We start from the raw sequence: 20507 nt of genomic DNA on the forward strand, positions 1-20507 counted from the left end.
AAGGCAGAGACCGTGGGCATAACGGGTGTCTGGGAGTGAGGAGTGTCACTGCAGGAGGTCGGGGACCGCGCGGGTGAGCGAGGTCTTCGGGGCAAGCGCTGAGGTAGGGGGAGAGGGGTAGATGGAGCGGGACAGGAGTGGGAAAGGGTAGAAGGATTGGTAGGAGATTGGACAGTGGGAGAGGCAGAAGGGGAAGGAATCCCCTGGATCGTCACAGTATCCCCCCCTTGAGGATAGATCTCTGAGCGATCCAACCAGGGCTTGAGAGGGAACTTCTGGTGGAACTGGAGGAGAAACCTTGGGGCATGGATATGCCGTGCTGGTACCCACGAACGTTCTTCCGGACCGTACCCTTTCCAGTGCACCAGGAATTGTAGCCTATTTTTGGACCAGCGAGAATCAATAAGTGATTGGACCTCATACTCCTGTTGTCCAAGGGTGGAGACAGGATTGGGTTTCCGAGAGGGGACAGGGAAATAAGGGCTGGGTATGAAGAGTTTGAGAAGGGAAGCATGGAACACTGAAGGAATCTTCATGGTAGGAGGTAGGTCGAGGCGGTAAGCCACAGGGTTAATCTTCTCCAATATTTTAAATGGACCTAGGAACCTAGGAGATAGTTTGGGCGAAGGTGTTTTCAGCCTGATATTTTTTGATGATAACCACACCCAGTCGCCAGGTTTGAAAGAAGGCCCAGGTTGACGATGACGGTCTGCCTTGGTTTTTTGCTTGGCCACCGCCGATTGTAACAACTTGAGGATCCTTTTCCAAGATTCTTGAAGATTGACAACGTGAGAGTCGGCCGCAGGAATGCCCAAAGGGGAGGGCGAAAGAGGAAGGCTACTGGGATGGAAACCGAAGTTAATAAAAAAGGGGGACTCCTGAGTAGACTCGTTTCTAAGAGATTTTCTAGTGAATTCGGCCCATGGCAAAAGATCAACCCAGTTGTCTTGTGAGTCTGATATGAAACATCGTAGATATTGTTCCAGGGTTTGGTTCATCCTCTCTGTTTGGTCATTGGTTTGAGGATGGTATACAGAAGAAAACAAATAAGATACCGAGTCTTTGGGAAAATGCCCGCCAGAATTTCGAGATGAACTGTGATCCAAGGTCAGAGACAATAAAAATGGGAATGCCATGTAACCTAAAAATTTCTTTAGAGAAGACATCCGCCAATGTGGCAGAGTTGGGAAGACCCTTGAGGGGAACCTGTCTACTACGACCAAAATGGTGTTCATCCCTTTAGAAAAGGGCAGTTCAACAATGAAATCCATTGAAATGTGTTTCCAGGGTTGTTCCGGAATGGAAAGAGGTATGAGAAGTCCAGAAGGTTTGTGATGAAGTGTCTTACTCTGGGCACATACAGGACAGGCGGTGGTAAAGTTGAGAATGTCTTGGATCATTTTAGGCCACCAAAAAGTCAGTTTAATTAGATCTGCTGTCCTTTTGAAGCCTGGATGACCGACTGCTCTAGAAGAATGACCCCAAAGTAACACTTTATGGCGAAAGCGTGGAGCTGTGTATAGGCGTCCTTCTGGTACCCTGAACCTGCTGGGAAAGTGGGCTTGAGCCTTGTTGATCTCATCCAACACATCGAAGTTGTAAGCAGAAATTATGCATTTGGCAGTGAGAATAGGCTCCGTGGTTTCGTTAGTCTCGGTTTCGGTGGCATACTGACGAGAGAGAGCGTCCGCTTTGACATTTTTGGTACCAGGAATATATGAGATGGTGTAATTAAAGCGGGAAAAGAAGAGTGACCAGCGAGCCTGGCGAGACCCCAACCGACGGGCCCCCTCAATATATAACAATTTTTTGTGGTCAGTGAGAATAGCAACTGGTTCTTTGGACCCCTCAAAGAGGTGTCTCCATTCTTGAAGAGCCAGTTTTATGGCCAGAAGTTCACATTTACCAACATCATAATTCCTTTCGGCAGATGAAAATTTCCGTGAAAAAAACCACAGGGGTGAAGTTTCTCTTGGGGAGAAGTTCTCTGGGAAAGGCCTGCGCCGGCTCCTACGTCCGAGGCGTCGACCTCCAAAGTGAAGGGGAGGGAGGTATCCAGATGATGAAGGATGGGTGCAGAAACGAAAGCCTTCTTAAGAACCTCAAAAGCACGAATAGCCTCAGGAGACCAGGAAGCAATATCAGCGCCCTTCTTGGTCAGTGCGGTGATGGGAAGAGCAATAGAATTATTTTTTTTAATGAATTTCCTGTAATAATTGGCAAAGCCGAGAAAACGCTGCACAGCCTTGAGTGAATTAGGCAGCGGCCAATCGAGAACAGCTTTCAGTTTCTCTGGATCCATGGAGAAGCCTTGGCTGGAGATGATATAGCCTAGGAAGGCAGTAGAGGACTGGTGGAACAAACACTTCTCCATCTTAGCATATAAGTGATTAGAACGGAGTCTAGAAAGCACCAGTATGGTATGTTGAATGCGTTCCTCCAGATTTTTAGAAAAAATTAGAATGTCGTCTAGGTAGACTATAACAAATGTTTCCAGTACATCGCGGAAGATGTCGTTCATGAACTCTTGAAAAACGACAGGAGCGTTACATAAACCAAAGGGCATAACAAGATATTCATAATGTCCAGAACGTGTGTTAAATACGGTCTTCCACTCGTCCCCCTCCCTTATGCGAAGGAGATTATAGGCACCTCTTAGGTCGAACTTTGAGAAGATAGAGGCCCCCTGGAGACGATCGAACAGTTTAGAGATAAGCGGCAGGGGATAGCGATTCTTCACCATGATCTTATTGAGTCTGCGGAAGTCAATGCACGGTCTAAGCGATCCATCCTTCTTCTTCACAAAGAAGAAGCCGGCCCCGGCAGGGGAGGTAGAGTTGCGGATGAATCCCTTCTCCAAGTTTTCCTGAATATAGGACGTCATGGCCTCGGTCTCCGGGACGGAGAGTGGATAAGATTTAGACTTCGGCAGGACGGTCCCGGGAATGAGATCGATAGGACAATCGTAGGGACGATGTGGAGGGAGAATCTCCGCTTGTACCTTGTTGAACACATCCAGATATTCATGATACACGGTAGGCAGGGTCAATAGATTGGAAGAAACGGAATCCAGACCAGCCAGCACCGAAACAGGACACTTCACAGGAGTGGCATCTGCGGACGAAGGCCATTGGAGAGGCCGAATACCGATCCAGTCAATATGCGGATTGTGGAGTTGAAGCCAAGGCAATCCTAAAATAATTTGCACAGTAGGAGACTGAAGAACATCGAAGATGATTACCTCCTTATGACCATCAGGCTGGAGTGGTCGACCGTATGGCCTCGAGGCCAATGGGGGTCTTCCTTCTGACCATGGGAATTTGGTTCTCCGACGCGGACTTCTGGTCCAGGAAGTTACCACCCGATCCCGAGTCGACGAAAACTTCCACCTTCAGACAAAGGTTCGGACCCTCCAACGTGGCAGGATGCATTAACTTCTTTTGGAGAGCTTTGGAAGAAGAGGGCAAGGAGAGACAGTACCCAGTAGAAGCCCCTCTACTTTTACTGGGTGTGCCCGTTTCCCGGCTTCAGGGGACAATTCTGGAGACGATGTTCCGGAGAGGCACAGTAGAAGCAAAGTCTATTCAGGCGACGCCGCGCTCTTTCCGTGGCCCAAAGTTGCTGACTGCCGACCTGCATCGGTTCCGCAGGCTCCAGTGCCAGGAGAGGTGTTGTAGGCGAACTGTGAGAAACAACAGAAGGAGAACGAGAACAGTGCCTTTCGTGCCGTCGCTCCTGAGTACGTTGATCCATGCGTACACTCAGGGTAATCAATTCTTCCAGGGAGGAAGGCCGGGCATGCGTCGCTAGGTCGTCTTTCAACGTATCAGAGAGTCCATGCCAGTAAGCGGCGGCGAGTGCCTCATCATTCCATAGGACTTCAGAGGCAGCGTGCGGAACTCGATGGTGTATTTGGCAGCAGATCTTCGGGCCTGAGAAATGTGAAAAAGAGAGAAGGCGGCTGTCTCACGCCGTGCAGGAGTATCAAACACAAGTTGAAACTCGCGTCTAAATAGAGAGTAGTCTTGCGTTACTTCACTTTTGCGCTCCCATAGTGGGGAGTCCCAGACGAGAGCGTCTCCGGTGAGCAAGGCGTAGATATATGCTACTTTAGCGTGGCCAGTAGGAAACAGGGAGGGGGACATCTCAAACTGCACCTCACATTGGTTTAAGAAACCGCGGCAGGCGAGGGGGTCCCCATCGTAGCGATTCGGAGAAGGAATCCGGGGCCCAGAATTGGCGTAGGAGGTGGCCAAAGGTGGCGTGCGAGCCATGGGGGTCTCCTGAGGAGAGAACTTGGCCAATTGCTGGGAGACCATAGAGAATTGAGAACTAACAAATTGCAAAGCCTCTAAGGAAATTTCTATGGCGATACCGGTACCCACCTCAGGGGAGTCTGCGTTTGTTGGGCTCTGCATAATGTCACGCCTGTATGCCCGCAGACCTGGCAAGACCCCAGTACTGAGGTGGGAATGGTATTACACCACACACCCACAGCACCCACAGCAGTGGGAGCAAGCCCGAAGTGTGGTATAGCATTGCTGGGCCTGTAGAAAGAGTGGTTAGCGATACTTGCAACGTTCGTAGGAGTAAGCGTAGGGATAATCGTGTCCGTGTGCCAATGTCCAAGGGGTCCAGAGAGTAGAGTCGTTGGGGTACAAAGCCAAGTCCAAGGGTTCCAGAGAGCAGCGTGGTCGAGAGCATAGCAAGGTTCAAAGGGGTAAAGAGAGCAGGGTAGTCCAGGAAAAGCAGAGGTCAAAGCCAGGGAAATCCAAGGTAAACACAGGAGCAGGATGCATCAGGGACACAGAGGGAGCACAGCATAGGTCAGCACACAGGGAAACAGGAACTATGCAGACGAGGAAGAAGTGGACAAACAGGAATTATAAAGGGAGACACACCAATAGGAGAGAGGGGAGGAGCAGAGAGAAGTGGGAGACAACAGGGATAGGTCAGGGAGATGAGAGGAGGAGACAGAAGGGGCAGTCAGGGGAGTGACCTGTGGGGATTTCTCCTGAGGAAGCTGTGGTACACAGCGAAACGCGTTGAGCCGAGTTAGCAGAGTAGCAGCACAGCTGAACCGCAGTCTGGCTAGCTGTTCCATCCCCGAAGGCACAGTGTCGGTGCGGCGATCCCATCATCCCTTCACCTATCCGCTCCAACCGGAAGTCGTCACCACAAGGCCCGGACGTGACGACAGACGCTCTCCATCCGCGACCGGACGAGGGGGCACCCTCGAGGAGGGATACTGAAGGGACTGGAGTTTCCATCTGCCGATTTACCATACCAACTGCCTCAATGTAAGGAATCCACTACTGGCTTTGACTATAGCCGTGCAGACCTGTGCAGTTGCAAGCTTCCTCTGGCAATCTATGGCACAGGTGCTGCCTCTCATTGCAGCTTCTGCCCTGTGCTACTTCATTGGACGAATTCTCACACACCCTCCTCCTGTGATTGGATCTCCGCCCTTTATATTCTAGGCGTTGGCTCTGAACCAGCGCCGAGCATAACTATTCATTTCTCTATGTTACTGACTCTGCCACAAACCACCCCAGGCCTCTCTCCTAGTGTTCTTACCTTCCAAGTTCCTGAGTATCCAGAGGCCTGGTCCTGGACGTCTGTGCTGAAGCATTGTTGCCAGCACTGGCCTGCTGCTATCTCCTTGCAGTGGCCTACCCTGGACGTCTGTGCTGAAGCGTTGATGCCAGCACTGGTAACTGCTGCATTCCCTCCTAGCAGTGGCTACCCTTCCTGTCCTGCGGCCTGCTGCTATTCTCCTGCAGTGGCCTACCCTGGACGCCTGTGCTGAAGCGTTGATGCCAGCACTGGTAACTGCTGCATTCCCTCCTAGCAGTGGCTACCCTTCCTGTCCTGCGGCCTGCTGCTATTCTCCTGCAGTGGCCTACCCTGGACGCCTGTGCTGAAGCGTTGATGCCAGCACTGGTAACTGCTGCATTCCCTCCTAGCAGTGGCTACCCTTCCTTTCCTGCGGCCTGCTGCGATCCTCTTGCAGTGGCCTGCCTTGGACTTCTGCGCTGAAGCGTTGGTTCTTCCCGACGCTGCCCTGCGGTGAACTTCGGCCAGCCTGCTGTCTCCTCCTGCTGAGATCGGCGTCATGGGCCGAGGCCGCTCCTCGCGCAGAAGCCACCCCCGCGCTCACGCTCCTAAGCTGAAGCGGGGCACTCCTGATTTCCTGTTGCCGAACTCCTGCTTCATTAACGACGATGCTGCCTTCTCCAATCCTGACTCTGCGATGTACGACTACGAACTGCGCACTCCGGATCAGTCTGCGTGGACTAAGGTCGGTGATTATATAACCCCACCTCAGCCCTGCGGTCCGGTCCCGGTTTGTGGTGAGCATCGGCGTAACACTCAAGTAAAACCTTATGTGATTATGTCCGTATATCACATTGTGAGTACATGTTTTATACCTTTTATTTATAAAGCCTGGTGTTATCTGGTCAACACTATGGTTTCCCTCTATTCCTGCATGATTGCGTGTATCTGACTGGAAGTTGAGGTCTTCGTGAATATACCATCCAACCTGATATCAGTGTTTACTGTTGTATGCTGCGGCCATACCCACCTGCCACTGCAAGTTGAAGTCTCCAAGAACCACCTTTAAACCACTTGCTGTTTTTTATCTTACTTGTTGTAAGTAGGTCATCTATAAGAGCCAAGATATCTTATTGTAAATCACGTTTTAGTTAACCCACTGCACTATGATATTCTATGTTCTTTTTTCTGGGTGTTCCTGATGACATCGCTCCCTTCCTGCCCTGGATCCTAACTACTTGTAAGGGAATCAGTGCATATTCCCTGGAAGGTTGAGAATATTTCGGCAACACCTTATAATTTATCCTCACATAATTGTTGTTATAGTGCCGTTCCAAGTCACTGGGTTTCAGATTGGGAGGAGGAGTCAGGATCGTGGCAGACCAGAGAAGAGGAGCATGTGCGCAAGCCCTCTGTAGTTGAGGGTGCGCACACACAGGCTGCGAGAGGGAGATGGCCCGCAGGGACCGGGTGGAGGAAGTGGAAGGAGGACAGAGAACAGAGGCGGAGCGTGTACGCGCGCCCTCCGTGAGCTGCGGGGGTGCGTGCACAGGCTGGGAGGAGGCAGAGGAGCGGACGGTAAGGCAGAGACCGCGGGCATAACGGGTGTCTGGGAGTGAGGAGTGTCACTGCAGGAGGTCGGGGACCGCGCGGGTGTGCGAGGTCTGCGGGGCAAGCGCTGAGGTAGGGGGAGAGAGGTAGATGGAGCGGGACAGGAGTGGGAAAGGGTAGAAGGATTGGTAGGAGATGGGACAGTGGGAGAGGCAGGAGGGGAAGGAATCCCCTGGATCGTCACATGGAGGAAATTTCATACTCACAGACTTTCTTCACTACAAATTTATGCTATCCTGTTTCAACTCTGCCCTCTCAAGCTAAACAAGCCTACTTTTCTTCACTAATCAACATACACATGTCTATCCCACGCCGACTCTTCTCTGTCTTTGACGCTCTACTCAAACCACCCTCAGCTGCCTCTTCTTCCTCCATCTCCGCCCAGGACTTTGCTGACTATTTTAAAGAAAAGGTGGAATTCATACATCAGAACATCCCCTCTGTTTCTTCCTCCCATCCTACACTTCTTCCTAACTCTCCTCCTGCATTCCTTGACTCTTTTTCCACTGTCTCAGAGGAGGATGTGTCACTCTTGATCTCCTCTTCCCGCTCTACTCTCTTGACCCCATTCTCTGCCATCTCCTAAAACCTCTTGGTCCTACTATAATCCCTACCCTCACACACATTTTTAACTCCTCCCTCTACTCTGCTACCTTCCCATCCTCCTTCAAACATGCAACAGTTATACCATTACTCAAAAACAGCAAGCTTGGCCCTACCTGTCTTTCTAACTATCCACCTGTCTCCCTCCTGCCTCCAAACTCTGTGAAAGTCTTGTATTCTCTCGCTTGCTCCATTTTTTCAACACCGATTCTCTCCTAGATCTTCTACAATCTGACTTCCGCACTGCTCACTCCACGGAAACAGCCCTCACTAAAATAAGGGATGACCTCCATGGTGCCAAAGATAGAGGTCATTACACTCTGCTCATATTACTCGACCTCTCTGCAGCATTTGACACCGTGGACCACCCTCTTCTCCTTCACATTCTCCATACTCTTGTATTCGTAACAAAGCTCTATCCTGGATCTCCTCTTACCTCTCCCATCGTACTTTGTGTCTCTTCTGCTAACACCTCCTCCTCTATTGATCTCTCTGTGGGGGTACCCCTGGGCTCTGTCCTGGGACCTCTTCTCTTTTCTCTGTACACACTCTCTCTAGGTGACCTAATAACATCTTTTGGGTTTAAATATCACCTCTATGCTGACGACACACAAACGTACTTTTCAACAACGACCTTACACCTGCTGTACAAACCAAAGTTTCTGAATGTCTCTCTGCTATATCATCCTGGATGGCCCTCCACCGCCTTAAACTCAACATGGCAAAAACAGAGTTCCTCATACTTCCTCCCAAACCTGGCCCTACTACCTCCTTCCACATTACTGTTGGAACTACGATCATTCACCCAGTAGCCCAAGCACGCTGCTTAGGGGTCACACTCGACTCATCTCTCACATTCTCCTCTCACATTCAGAACGTTTCTAAAACCTGTCGCTTTTTCCTCTGCAATATCACAAAGATACGCCCGTTTCTGTTGCTCGACTGCTAAAACTCTGACTCAGGCCCCCATTCACTCCCATCTTGATTACTGTAACCTCCTGCTGTCCAGCCTTCCTGCCTCTCACCTATCTCCTCTACAATCTATCCTAAACGCTGCTGCCAGAATCACTCTACTCTTTCCTAAATCTGTATCCGTGTCTCCCCTCCTGAAATCCCTCTCCTGGCTTCCGATCAAATCCCGCATTACACACTCAATTCTCCTCCTCACATTTAAAGCTTTACACTCTTCTGCCCCTCCTTACATCTAGGCCCTAATTTCTCGTTATGCACCATCCCGACTCTTGCGTTCTTCTCAAGGATGTCTTCTTTCTACCCCCTTTGTATCTAAAGCCCTCTCCTGCCTTAAACCTTTCTCACATTCTGCCCCACACCTCTGGAATGCCCTTCCCCTCAATACTCGATTAGCAACCTCTCTATCCACCTTTAAGACCCACCTTAAGACACACTTGCTTAAAGAAGCATATGAATAGCACTATGGATTATACTGGACACATGATACATAAAGCTTGGCCCCCTGCAGACGCACTTACCAGAATTCTCTCCTACTGTCTCTGTATGTTCTCCTCACCAATTAGACTGTAAGCTCCTCGGAGCAGGGACTCCTTTTCCTTAATGTTACTTTTATGTCTGAAGCACTTATTCCCATGACCTGTTATTTATATTATCTGTTATTTATTTGATTACCACGTGTATTACTACTGTGAAGCGCTATGTACATTAATGGCGCTATATAAATAAAGACCTACAATACAATATAAAACAAATTCCAATTTATTCCTTGTAGATTATTTCTCAATTTATTAAAATTTGACTTTCTCAAATGTAAAGTCTTTTTTGAACCCATATGTTTTTTGATCGTTTATTTCCAATGATACCACTGTTTCCCAAATGTTCCTGAACTTGAATATTTGTTATTACTTCTAGATTGTTTGATATGGCCAAATCTAGTAACGCTCCTCTCTTGGTTGGTTCCTCAATAACTTGGGTCATGTCATTCTCTTTTAGCATCCCCAAAAGATGCCATGGCATAGCAGTGAGTACCACAAAACACTTTGAAACATTGAGATGCAGGTTAAAAATAAGTTTTATCTCCATGTTCATGGTACTAAACCCATTTCTGGACTTCAGTACTTGCCACCAAATAACCTTCTCATGATCCATACAGTTCCCTATTTTATTATTGAAGAGAGTACAGGGAAAACGGCGGTGCATCTGCTGCTGCTGCTGAAGATTGGAAACCACAAACTGCAAACCACAAAATATCCTAGGTGCAAAAATGTATTTTAGGGCATAATAACAGCCAAAAAGAACACTCTGATGCGTTTCCCGTGGTATTTGATAAAGCGTCACTTTGAACTTTGCTGAATAATATGTTGGTAACTTGTGTATGAATGATAATAATTTTAACAGTTACATTAGTTCAGTAGTTGGCTTAAAGTTCTTAACCGTTTTCTAAAATAACGCCATTAACGCTAAACTACCAATTGAATTCCTTCCTTATACTGTACTTACCAACAAAGCATAGATCTTTTTTTGCCTGTAGGATTTTTCCAATGTAATGCAATGAGCAGGGAGAGAACTTATTATTATTATACTGATTTCCATCCACCGCATACGGGAACATCAAATAATTTCCATGCTTGTTACTAATGTTGAAATGTGCACATTCTTCACTTTCATCATGCTGAGAAGGACATGAAACAGATTAGAACATTAGTATTATGTTAATATGTAAAATAATCTGGCGTAGGTCTTGAGTCTACTCCTCGTGTGGCACAAAGTCAGAGTCTAAAGAGTTTAAACAAAGTTCTACGGCTGTCTCCTCAGTGAGTGAACCTTTATTACAAAGTGTGTAGTAATTGGTTAACTAAGAAATTTATATACAGTATTTAAAAGTTTCTATCCTATCTTCTCTCCTTTTCTCCTTCAAGATGTACTTTTTGAGGTCCTTTCGTGTATCCTGAAAAGTTTTATGCTATAGACTGTAATGGAAAATGAGGCTCTTGTAATAAAGGGCCCCAGCCATTGCCCTTATCCATCTGGATAGATGTACTGGTTTGCCCTATACATCTTTGCCTTACAGGGCAATCCTTTTTTTAGGATGCCCATTGACTGGCGATGTGTTTATCTATGCCCTTTCAGGCATAGATAAGCACATTGACAATCAATGCATTTTTTGGCAAAGGTTTGTTTTTTATTTAATTGAATGTATTGTATTTTATTAAATATATTGAATGTATTTTATTTTGTGGCCGTTTTTACTTTTTAGGTGGCCCATTCATTGCCATTTCGGCAGTCCATGCTCATATTGTGGGCATAGTTTACCAATGTGATAATCAATGGCTTTATTGGTAACTTTTTTTAAATGTAAATGTAATGTATTTTATTTTGTGGATCTTTCAAATTTTTAGGTTGCCCATTCATTGCCATTGTGGAAATTCATGCCCATATTGTGGGCATGTTTTTACCACTGTGACAATCAATGGGTAGAGAGGGTGGGGTAGTTGCCCCAGGGAGGGTGACTAGGCCTGCCGGGTGGGTAGCGGGAGGGGCGTTAACCCCGTAATGATCATAATGGTTAATAACCACCATGGTCATTAAGTGCTTACCGGCCAGTAGTATGTTTTTTTTTAATTTTACTGTCGGTGCCGACTGAAGACGAGGAGGATGAGGATGAGGATGGCCTTCATTGTGGCCGGGGTAAACACAGCTTTTATTTACTATATGCTGTCTGGGTAATGTTTTATTTTTATTGGGCAAATGCACTATGGATAAAGAGATTTTGCCCATTATTACACTATGTGTTGCGGGGGGGGGGATTGTTGGGGGTAGAGTGGATGGGTAGTAGGTTGTTATATCTTAATGTCTATTGGGAGTGGAGGGGGTGGGTGAAGGAGGTAGTTGCCCGGGGTGGGTGGTTAGGCCTCTCGAGAAGGTAGTGGGAGTGGTTAACCCCTTCATTGCCATAGCGGTTACTACCGCTAAGGTAAGAAAGTTGTTAACCCACCCCCCTCCACAACCTTCCTTGTAGGCCTAACGACCCACTTTGGAGAAACTACCCACCATCTCTACCTCCAATAAACCAGGTACTCGGGTTAATGAAGCTGATTATATTTTAATAACCCAGTATTGAAGCAAGGGGTCTCCGTATTTGAACCACATTAATTTCAGCCCCAGGGACCCTTGCTTCCTGATTTACAGGCCCCGGTACCTCTCTGCATTGTTTAAATGTCCCGGTCATGTGACGCTGGACGTTTAAACAATACAGTGAGATATTGGCACCGCATACTGGGGCGTTTAGCTCGGGAAGCAGGGGTTCCTAGGGCTGAAAATAATGTGGTTCAGCTCCGGAGAGCCGCTACTTCAATACTGTGCTAATAAAATAAAAGCTGCATGATCGCCTGTTAGAGGCACGCAGATAGAGTGACTGATTCAGTCTACTCTTACTGCGAGTCTTTTACAGACTGGTCCGGCCCTGTAGGATTCACCACAGTGGGAGTCCCACTCAGAAGCAAGGACCCCTGCTGTGTTAATCCTGTGTTAATCCTGATGTGCCATTAGTCTCTTTAAGGACACTACGAGCACACGGGAGCTCAGACGGTGCGTAGCGAATTTCATGGTAGCGAGACCAACCACAAGGATACATCGGTGGCACTTCACAGCAGTAATACACGTGACATAATATTATTCCACATAATTGGGAATAAGCGCTTCTTCTTACAGTAATTCAGTTAATTTGCAAAAAAAAAAACAAAGGTCTCTTTTCGCATGGATATCCACTTCTGGTGTCACATGGTGTCTACATTGCTCCCTGATTTTGTTTCAAATCTGATATTTTTAGAATAAGCCTTAATTCATAGGCACAGCAGGTGGGCCAAGTGGTTCATATCTGCTGGCATATTCTCTGTTTCTATGATAATTTAGAAGCTTTTCTACAAGTTAAAAACATAACGGTTTCTTATTTTGTGCACAAATTACATTATCATCGAGTTTTATTGTTGGAAATAACCTATTAACTCATAGCTATTATCAACTTTCTACTAAACACTCACCGGAGCTCCCAAGCTGTGACCAAATTCATGTCCCAAAGTAATATGGATAAGTCTTGGGGGTAAATATTGTCCATACTTTTGTATTGTTACTATCCCGGTATTCAGTGATAACTCTGTGTCAAGCCCTTCTTGAAACGTTGACATTTTTGAACATATCCCTCCAGAATTCCCTGAAATACAACATGGATAAAGAACATGGATTTATACACACATATATTTGATATATTAGTATCCAGGTATTTGATGCTAGTGTATCGCATGTTCATATACTAGTGTTTGCGTAATAAAGTATGGTGCATGTGCGTAGTTGCACATCTTTGTGATCGCAGACATTTTATTCAACAGATATTTTTTTTTCTTTTTTTTAACATAAAAAACAAGGAGTAACCAATTCTATACAGGATGATAAAATACATAAAACCAGTTCAGCCATTAGTTTCATATAAACAGAGGTCAAAACCATCGACATCGTTGAAATAAAAATAAAATAAAAAATGAAAAGAAAAGATAGGAAAACTTATATGTAAAGAAAAGAAAATCTAAGAGAGGACATAAGATATCATCCTATGTAGGTGACAGTCCCCAGAGACTTCAATTTTTATTGAATTAGATCCACGTTTAGAAGTAGGGATGAACGGAACAGTCCAAATCCATTTCCAGGATTTGCACCGATCATTTTGACAACATTTGTCCTGCTCACTAAAATCCGTCTGCGAATTGGATACTAAAAAATCCGGACAGATTCATTCAATTCCATCATTGAATACAATACAGATATGAGAAAGAGAGATCTTTCAATTTGAATAAGTGTTGCCAGATGTGTTGTGTTTATATATATATATATATATATATATATATATATATATATATATATATATATATATATATATATATAGTGCAGAATAAATGAGTTCTTCAGTATTAGGTGATACCTATTTTATTGGACTAACAATTTATGTCATAGGATAAGCTTTCGAGAGTTCTCCTCTCTTCTTTAGGTCAAGCAATACTGATATACAAAGGATTCAATGGCTAAAACAGGGTAGAGAGAGGAAAAAAAAAAAAAACAACAGATATTTACTGTAGATAAGGTAGGGTGTCAAGTGTTTGAAGCCTGGCTTTATGTCCAATGCACACATCCTACCTTATTGCTGTGAGTGAACTGATTTAAACCTTTTACTATTTACACTATGGAGCCTGCGCTGTCCCTCTTTGTTTTATAAAAGTATTGAGGAAGGTGGTTGCTCCTGCAGATAGCTGTCCGGGTGTTCCAGTGTTTCATATTATTTTCAATCAAGGTTATTTTATCTTTTGGTTTCCCTTTCCTTAAGTTTTTTTCCCTGTGTTTTCTTTTCCCTCTCCTAGTTTCTCTTTCTTTGTCATATATGTTGTTTGTTTTGTAATGCATTTGCTATGTGCCATTGAGTACTAGCTACTCTCCTCATACATTTAGTTATTAATTACTTTGATCCATCACTTATCATTATCGCTGTGATTATATATGTTTTTGATATAGTGATACCATCACTGTCCTCTGGGTACTGGAATTAGGCAGCCATGGGACTTTCCAACACACAGAGAGTTAATCACCCTAGAGAACCCAGCAGCAGCTGCTGCCTAATTGAGCAGACTGAACAAGGAAGTGTTTTAAAAGACAGACTGAAAGCTGCCATGCTGAGAGACTGACTGCTGTCCCGGAGAGAAGGGGAAAGAGAAAAGTTCTCCCCAGTAAGGAAAGCTGGCACAGCCCCCTAGGACCGCTGGATGGTGGTCACGGATCCTGCTGGGACTGCCTGGGTTGTTAATCCCAGGAAGAACAAGGAAGGATGAGAGACCGTGCTGAAGCTGGGATGTCCTATCTTTAATATTAGACTTACAGGGGAGAGATTCTTTGAGCTCCCATGGGGCCGAGCTCCCCTAGGAAGGAAGGATGCGAGACCGTGCTGAAGCTGGGATGTCTGCTCCAAACCCTGGACTAACAGATAAGCAAAATCCTTTATTGCTGTGTACAGAGACTTTAAATGTTCAGTCATTATAGTACCTGTTTGGGGTGTTAATCTTCTTAGCTGTCCATCCAGGTAGTAAGAGTTAAAGCTTTATGTGTAGTTAGTCTCCTAAGAAGAGTAGGAGTTAATTTTATGATTTCGGTTTGATTTAAAGGGAAAGTGGGCCTGTTAGTATATTATGTATCACTGTAAATAAACCCCATCTAGAGAAATACTAAGTTTCTGCCTTAATCTGGGACAAAAAAATGCTACAACGTGGTGTGGGCATTACAATATATATATCCCCTAAAACGTCCCTCTAAATAAATGAGTGATACATGCATGTGCTGAAAAAGGAGCACACCTGAGGTTCCCGGCTGGGAGATATCGAAAGTATATTCAAATTATATTTGTCTAACATTAGACCAATTACCAAAATGAAAGACAAAGGAGGCCTAATAACGGAACCAGAACACATCTGTAGTATCTTTAAGACATACTAACAAAAACTTTATGAGAAAGCTGACATTGATACAGAAAGGGAACACTTCTTTAAAAAAATTAAGTTACCAAAAATCACTGAGGAACAACTAGAAAGCATTAACTCCCCAATTACCCCGAAGGAACTGAAAGACACAATATGAAACCTAAAAAGTTTTAAGGCCCCAGGCCCAGATGGGATAACAGGGTAATACTTCAAGATACTACAAGATAAGGTCAATACCCCCTTACAGAAAACTTTCCAAAATATATTAGAGGGACAGGGAGACCTTCCCTCTAGCGACCTGGCTCATATTAAAATTATTCACAAACCAGGGAAAGATCCTTTCAGACCTTGTGAGGATTGGACCTCGGTCCCGCCCCGTGATGCGCTCTGTGATGCATTGGGTGATGCCCCTCGCGTGTGCGCTGCGTGAAAGCACTGCAGTACTCCTGCCGGGACCGGACCTAGGTTCCGCCCCCGCGCCACGTGACAACGGAGGACGTTCTTATCTCCACTTCACACCGGCGTCGCATTACCATTGGCACTCGAGGGGTTAATGTTATCAGCAACTACTCCTCACATGCGGTGCACTCCGTCCCTGTTTACCAGTTGACAGAATACAGATGCAGTCACCAGTATTAGATCACTTGCCTTGGAAAATCTGGGGCAATCTCACATTAAATGCCTCAACATGCCTCAACATTTCTGTGAGATCCCTAATGGCCTATCAGATTAACACAGTAGGGGGTCCTAGCAGTCCCATTCAAACTGAATGGGACTGCAGGGATCCCTGCTGTGTTAATCTGATGGGCCATTAGGAATTTCACAGAAATGTTGAGGCAATTACTGGGAGATGCCTTAGTTTTTACCCAGGCAAGTGATCGGATACTGGTGGCTGCATCCTTATGTGAGATGACTCACTGCCTGCAGCCTTCCCATTGGCCCTTTGCCCTTTATATGATCAACCAGCCCTCTGGCAAATTGGCTGAGCATAAACTTCTGTTTATGTTTCTAGTGCTTGCCTCAAGCATCCTGCTGCCCTGTTGCCCTGCTGTTGCTCTTGCATTCTGCCTAGATTTCTGTTACCTTGACCTCAGTTTGTACCCAGACCGCTGCCTTCTCTGACCCCTGACCTCGGCTTGTATTTGGACTCCCACCTTCTCTACTCCTGGACCCCGGCTACGCATAACAACCATCCGACTTCTCCAACCCCAGACCACAGTGAGTATAACAACCATTCTGACCTCTCCTACCCTGACCCAGCTACACGACCTTCACTCTGCACTCCGGACGCGGTTACAGATCGGTGTATATCACTATCCCCACCTCAGCCTTGTGGTCCCATCCTGTTTGTGGTGAGCACTCGTTACACACCTGAATCAGAGACCCATTTCCCTGATAAATCAGGATATCAAAATATTTAATACAATATTGGCAGATAGGCTAGCCAACATATTGCCCTCAATTATCCACCCAGACCAATCAGGCTTTATTAAAGGTAGGTCAGCTGTAAAGAATACAGTAGTAAAAAAGTTCTCTGTAATTCAATGGGTTAAAACTCACAAGATAAAAAACACGGCACTAGTTGCCATAGACGCGGCGAAAGCGTTTGATAATATCCAATCGGATCATATCCACTATACTATGGAGAAGTTTGGATTTAAAGGAAACTTCAATATGGTACTAAGAATACTATATAATAAAGCAAAGGCTAGAACCATTGCAGCTGGGTGTCTTTCAGAAACCTTTAATTACACAGGGGGACTAGACAGGGCTGCCCCTTATCCCCCTTGCTATTCAATTTGTCCATAGAACCGCTAGCCCACTTCCTGGGGCAAATGAATGACTTCGAATGAATCAATGTGGGGAAACTGAACTTGAAGTTAGCTATGTTCGTGGACGACATCCTCATGTTCGTGTCTAACCCAGAAACATCAGTAGACAAAATACTTAAGACATAATACAAAATACTTAAGAGCACATTTTGGCCCATTTGCCAGCTTCAAAGTCAACGTCACTAAAACTGAACTACTATACATTTTAAAGCCGGGTGAATCAATCAAGGAAATCAAAATCCCAGTGAAGGTTACCAAAGCCCCAATTAGATACCTTGGAATCAATTTAGAAGAAGAATTAGCAAGCAGAGTGTGTGAAGCGAAGGAGCACAGGAAAAACACCATAGAGAAAAAATAAAATCAGGGCAACTCCAGGTAAAAAATAAAAGGTTTTTAATTAATCAATCCACAATGGTGATGAAAGAACTAACGCACCAACGCATTTTATCCCGTATGGACTTTATCAAGGTGAAATGTGGACAATACACCATTGCAATCTTTATACATGCACAATTCGCGCCAAATCCTACCGGTGTCGTGTCATACCCGCGCGTCCGGGTTCCGTCGCGCCGCTGTGCTACATTCCAAGACAGCCAGAATTATTTGGCGCCCGGGATGACGTCACCGCCATGCGACACCACCCTAGGCTGGAACGCAAGCATGCGCTACTTCCTGGCAGGCTGTGGAAGTCATGTGTATAAATATAAAAACAAAACAAACTTTATAAATCCAGAACAAACAATGAATTACAGAATAAAATATACTAGAAAGAATATTACTATACTCTACAAAGATGCACAGCATGCTGACACTGCACAAAAAAACTACTTATAAGTACCTGTGAACAAATCTTTAATTTGAATAAATGTGTGTATATATATATATATATATATATATATATATATATATATATATATATATATAAAAGGATAATAAAATATAAAACTATTAAGTGCAATAAATGACCTGATTTGAAGAAGTCTATTTTATGTGCTATAATAGATATTACTTCCATCAAGAGAATAGGTAACTATACACCGATTGCGTCCTCTGTGTGTGTTCCTGTGAAAAGTCCGTGGAACACCGAGTAGTACATGACGCACTTCCTCGGTATACAATCCTTTAAGTCAGTGTCCAGTGCACGCAGCAAGGCCTGCGCAAAGGGGCAGTTCCAGAAGAAGTGCATGATGCTTTCCTCCATTGGGTTGCACCTGGGGCAGTGCCTCACGAGGCTGAGTTTGCTCTGGTACTTGTCCGCATTCACAGGGAGTCCCCCGTGTTTGGCCTGCCAAGCAATGTCCTTGTGTTTGTTCATTAATCTTTTCGATGCCACATTCCTCCACACCGTTCCAAAGGTGTTGGGGTGGAGACCTGGGACCGATTCCATGATGTCTTTAGCCCTGATCATTTTGTAGATGACCTTGGGCTTCCACAGGTCTGGTTTTACTCCCTCCAGATTGTTCTGCCTCACAAACTTCTTCACGTCCTTGTAGAACCAGGGATGGAGCTGTCCCACTTGTCCCACCCCAGTGCTCTCCAGAGCGGCAGGAGTAGGAGGCGGGACATGGAGTAGCCCGAGAAGTCTTTGTCGCAGTCTCTCAGGGTGATCCGCACGCAGTTGCTTACAAAGAAGGTGCGCAGCATAGTGGGGATGTCGGGGATTCCTCTGCCCCCCTTGTGCGGCTCCTTGTACATCACCTCACGCTTGCCCCTCTCAAGCTTGGCCCCCCAGACAAAGCGGAACACTGCCATGGAGATTTTCCGGCAGGTTCTGGCCGAAGGCGGGTATGCCTGGGCCACGTACTGCAGGACAGGAAGGATCTCGTTCAGTAGCACCAGCTTTTTCCCCTCAATGGTGAGGGGTCTGAGGCGCCACAATCCAATCTTCTGCTTCACCTTGTTCAGCCTCTTGTTCCAGCTCTTCAGGGCAGCGCCCTCGCTCCCCACACCAAACCAGACGCCAAGGATTTGGATGAGGCCTGCTCTGATGGGGAAGGGGAGGGGGTCGGCAGCCAGGTTCCAAAGCCACAATAGCTTGGTCTCTGACTTCCCGCAGTTGACTTTGGCTCCTGAAGCTTTCCTGAAATCCTCGCACATCTGGACCAGCGTCTTCACCGACCGGCTATCTGCGCAGAAGATGGTGACGTCATCCATGTAGAGCGAGCACTTCACTTCGCATCTCTGGGGTCCTGGCACGACGATCCCTCTGATCCCTGCATCTCGTCTGATGCACTGGGCGAAGAGCTCTATACAACAGACAAAAAGGAGAGGTGAAAGAGGGCAGCCCTGCCTAACCCCTGAGAGGACAGGGAAGGGGTTAGTCTTCCATCCGTTCACGATCGCCACACTGCAAATGTTAAGGTACATCAGGTTAACATAAGAACAGAACATCTCCCCCATCCCATACTCACGCAGCACCCTGCCCATGAAATCATGGAAGACACGGTCAAAGGCCTTCTCCTGATAAAGGGTGACCAGGGCCACGTGTACACGGCGGTCTTTGATGTAGTGGACTGCGTCTCTGATTAGGGCGAGGCTGTCTGCGATCCTGCGTCCGGGGATGCCGCACGTCTGGTCTGGGTGGATGATCTGGCTGATGACCTTCTTCAGTCAAATCGCTAGGACTTTTGCTCGAATCTTGTAGTCTGCGTTCAGGAGCGAGATGGGACGCCAGTTCTTGAGGTCGCACCTCTCCCCCTTCCATTTGTACAAGAGCGTCAGCATTCCTTCCCTCAGCATTGGGGGCATCCTACCTTCTGCTTCCATTTCCCAGTAAAGCTCGAGTAGGTCCGGGCCGATCAGGTCCCACAGCTTCGTGTACAACTCAGCTGGGATACCATCTCCGCCCGGCGTCCTACCCGTCTTTAAGGATTTGGTTGCAGCGTGGAGCTCCTCCAGCGTCAGGGGGGCGTTCATTACTGCTTTTCCTGCCGGGTCGATGGTGTTTGTAATCCCTGACAGGAATTTGTCAGCCTGGTCTCGGTCTGATGCTTTTGGGGAGTAGAGGTCTTCATAGAAATCTTTCATGACTCCCATGACTTCCTCCTTCCCCTGCTGCACGTTGCCATCTTTGTCTCGCAGCTCCCTCAGGGGCGTGTGGGCGGAGTGGAGTTTCTTGAAAAGAAGGCATGCATTTCTCCCCCCTCTCAAGGTTCTCCACCTTGGAACCGAAGATGATTCGTCTGGATTCCTCCTCAAAGTGCTTTTGCAGGCTCTCCTTGGTTTCCTCCAGGTCATCATCCACGTTCCATCCGCAGCGTTTGAGGTCATGCAGGGACTGCAGCTTGCGCTGCAGGCCCTCGAACTCCCCCTTCCTCTCACACACCAGGCATCTGCCCTTTGCCTGCAGGAAGCAGCGGATCCTTATCTTCGTGAATTCCCACCACTCTGCAGTGCTGGGGAAATAGGCCTTTTCTTCTTT

The 20507-nt window shown here is 46.4% G+C and overlaps 2 protein-coding genes across 2 annotated transcripts in view; both read right to left on the reverse strand.

Moving 5' to 3' along the window:
- JMJD1C (jumonji domain containing 1C) overlaps positions 1–20507 on the reverse strand; it is a 1023975-nt gene that overhangs the window by 610720 nt on the left and 392748 nt on the right. The window lies entirely within an intron of this gene.
- The window catches only part of LOC142502123 (disintegrin and metalloproteinase domain-containing protein 10-like), a 440300-nt gene that overhangs the window by 181990 nt on the left and 237803 nt on the right, over positions 1–20507 (reverse strand). Inside the window, exons 9-10 of the mRNA XM_075612980.1 lie at positions 12783–12952; positions 10243–10414 (exon numbers count right to left, since the gene is read on the reverse strand). Coding sequence (XP_075469095.1) covers positions 10243–10414; positions 12783–12952 — 342 coding nt within the window. The remainder of the gene's footprint in view (positions 1–10242; positions 10415–12782; positions 12953–20507) is intronic.

Source organism: Ascaphus truei, chromosome 8 (genome assembly GCF_040206685.1).
Source record: "Ascaphus truei isolate aAscTru1 chromosome 8, aAscTru1.hap1, whole genome shotgun sequence".
NCBI classification, from domain to species: domain Eukaryota; kingdom Metazoa; phylum Chordata; class Amphibia; order Anura; family Ascaphidae; genus Ascaphus; species Ascaphus truei.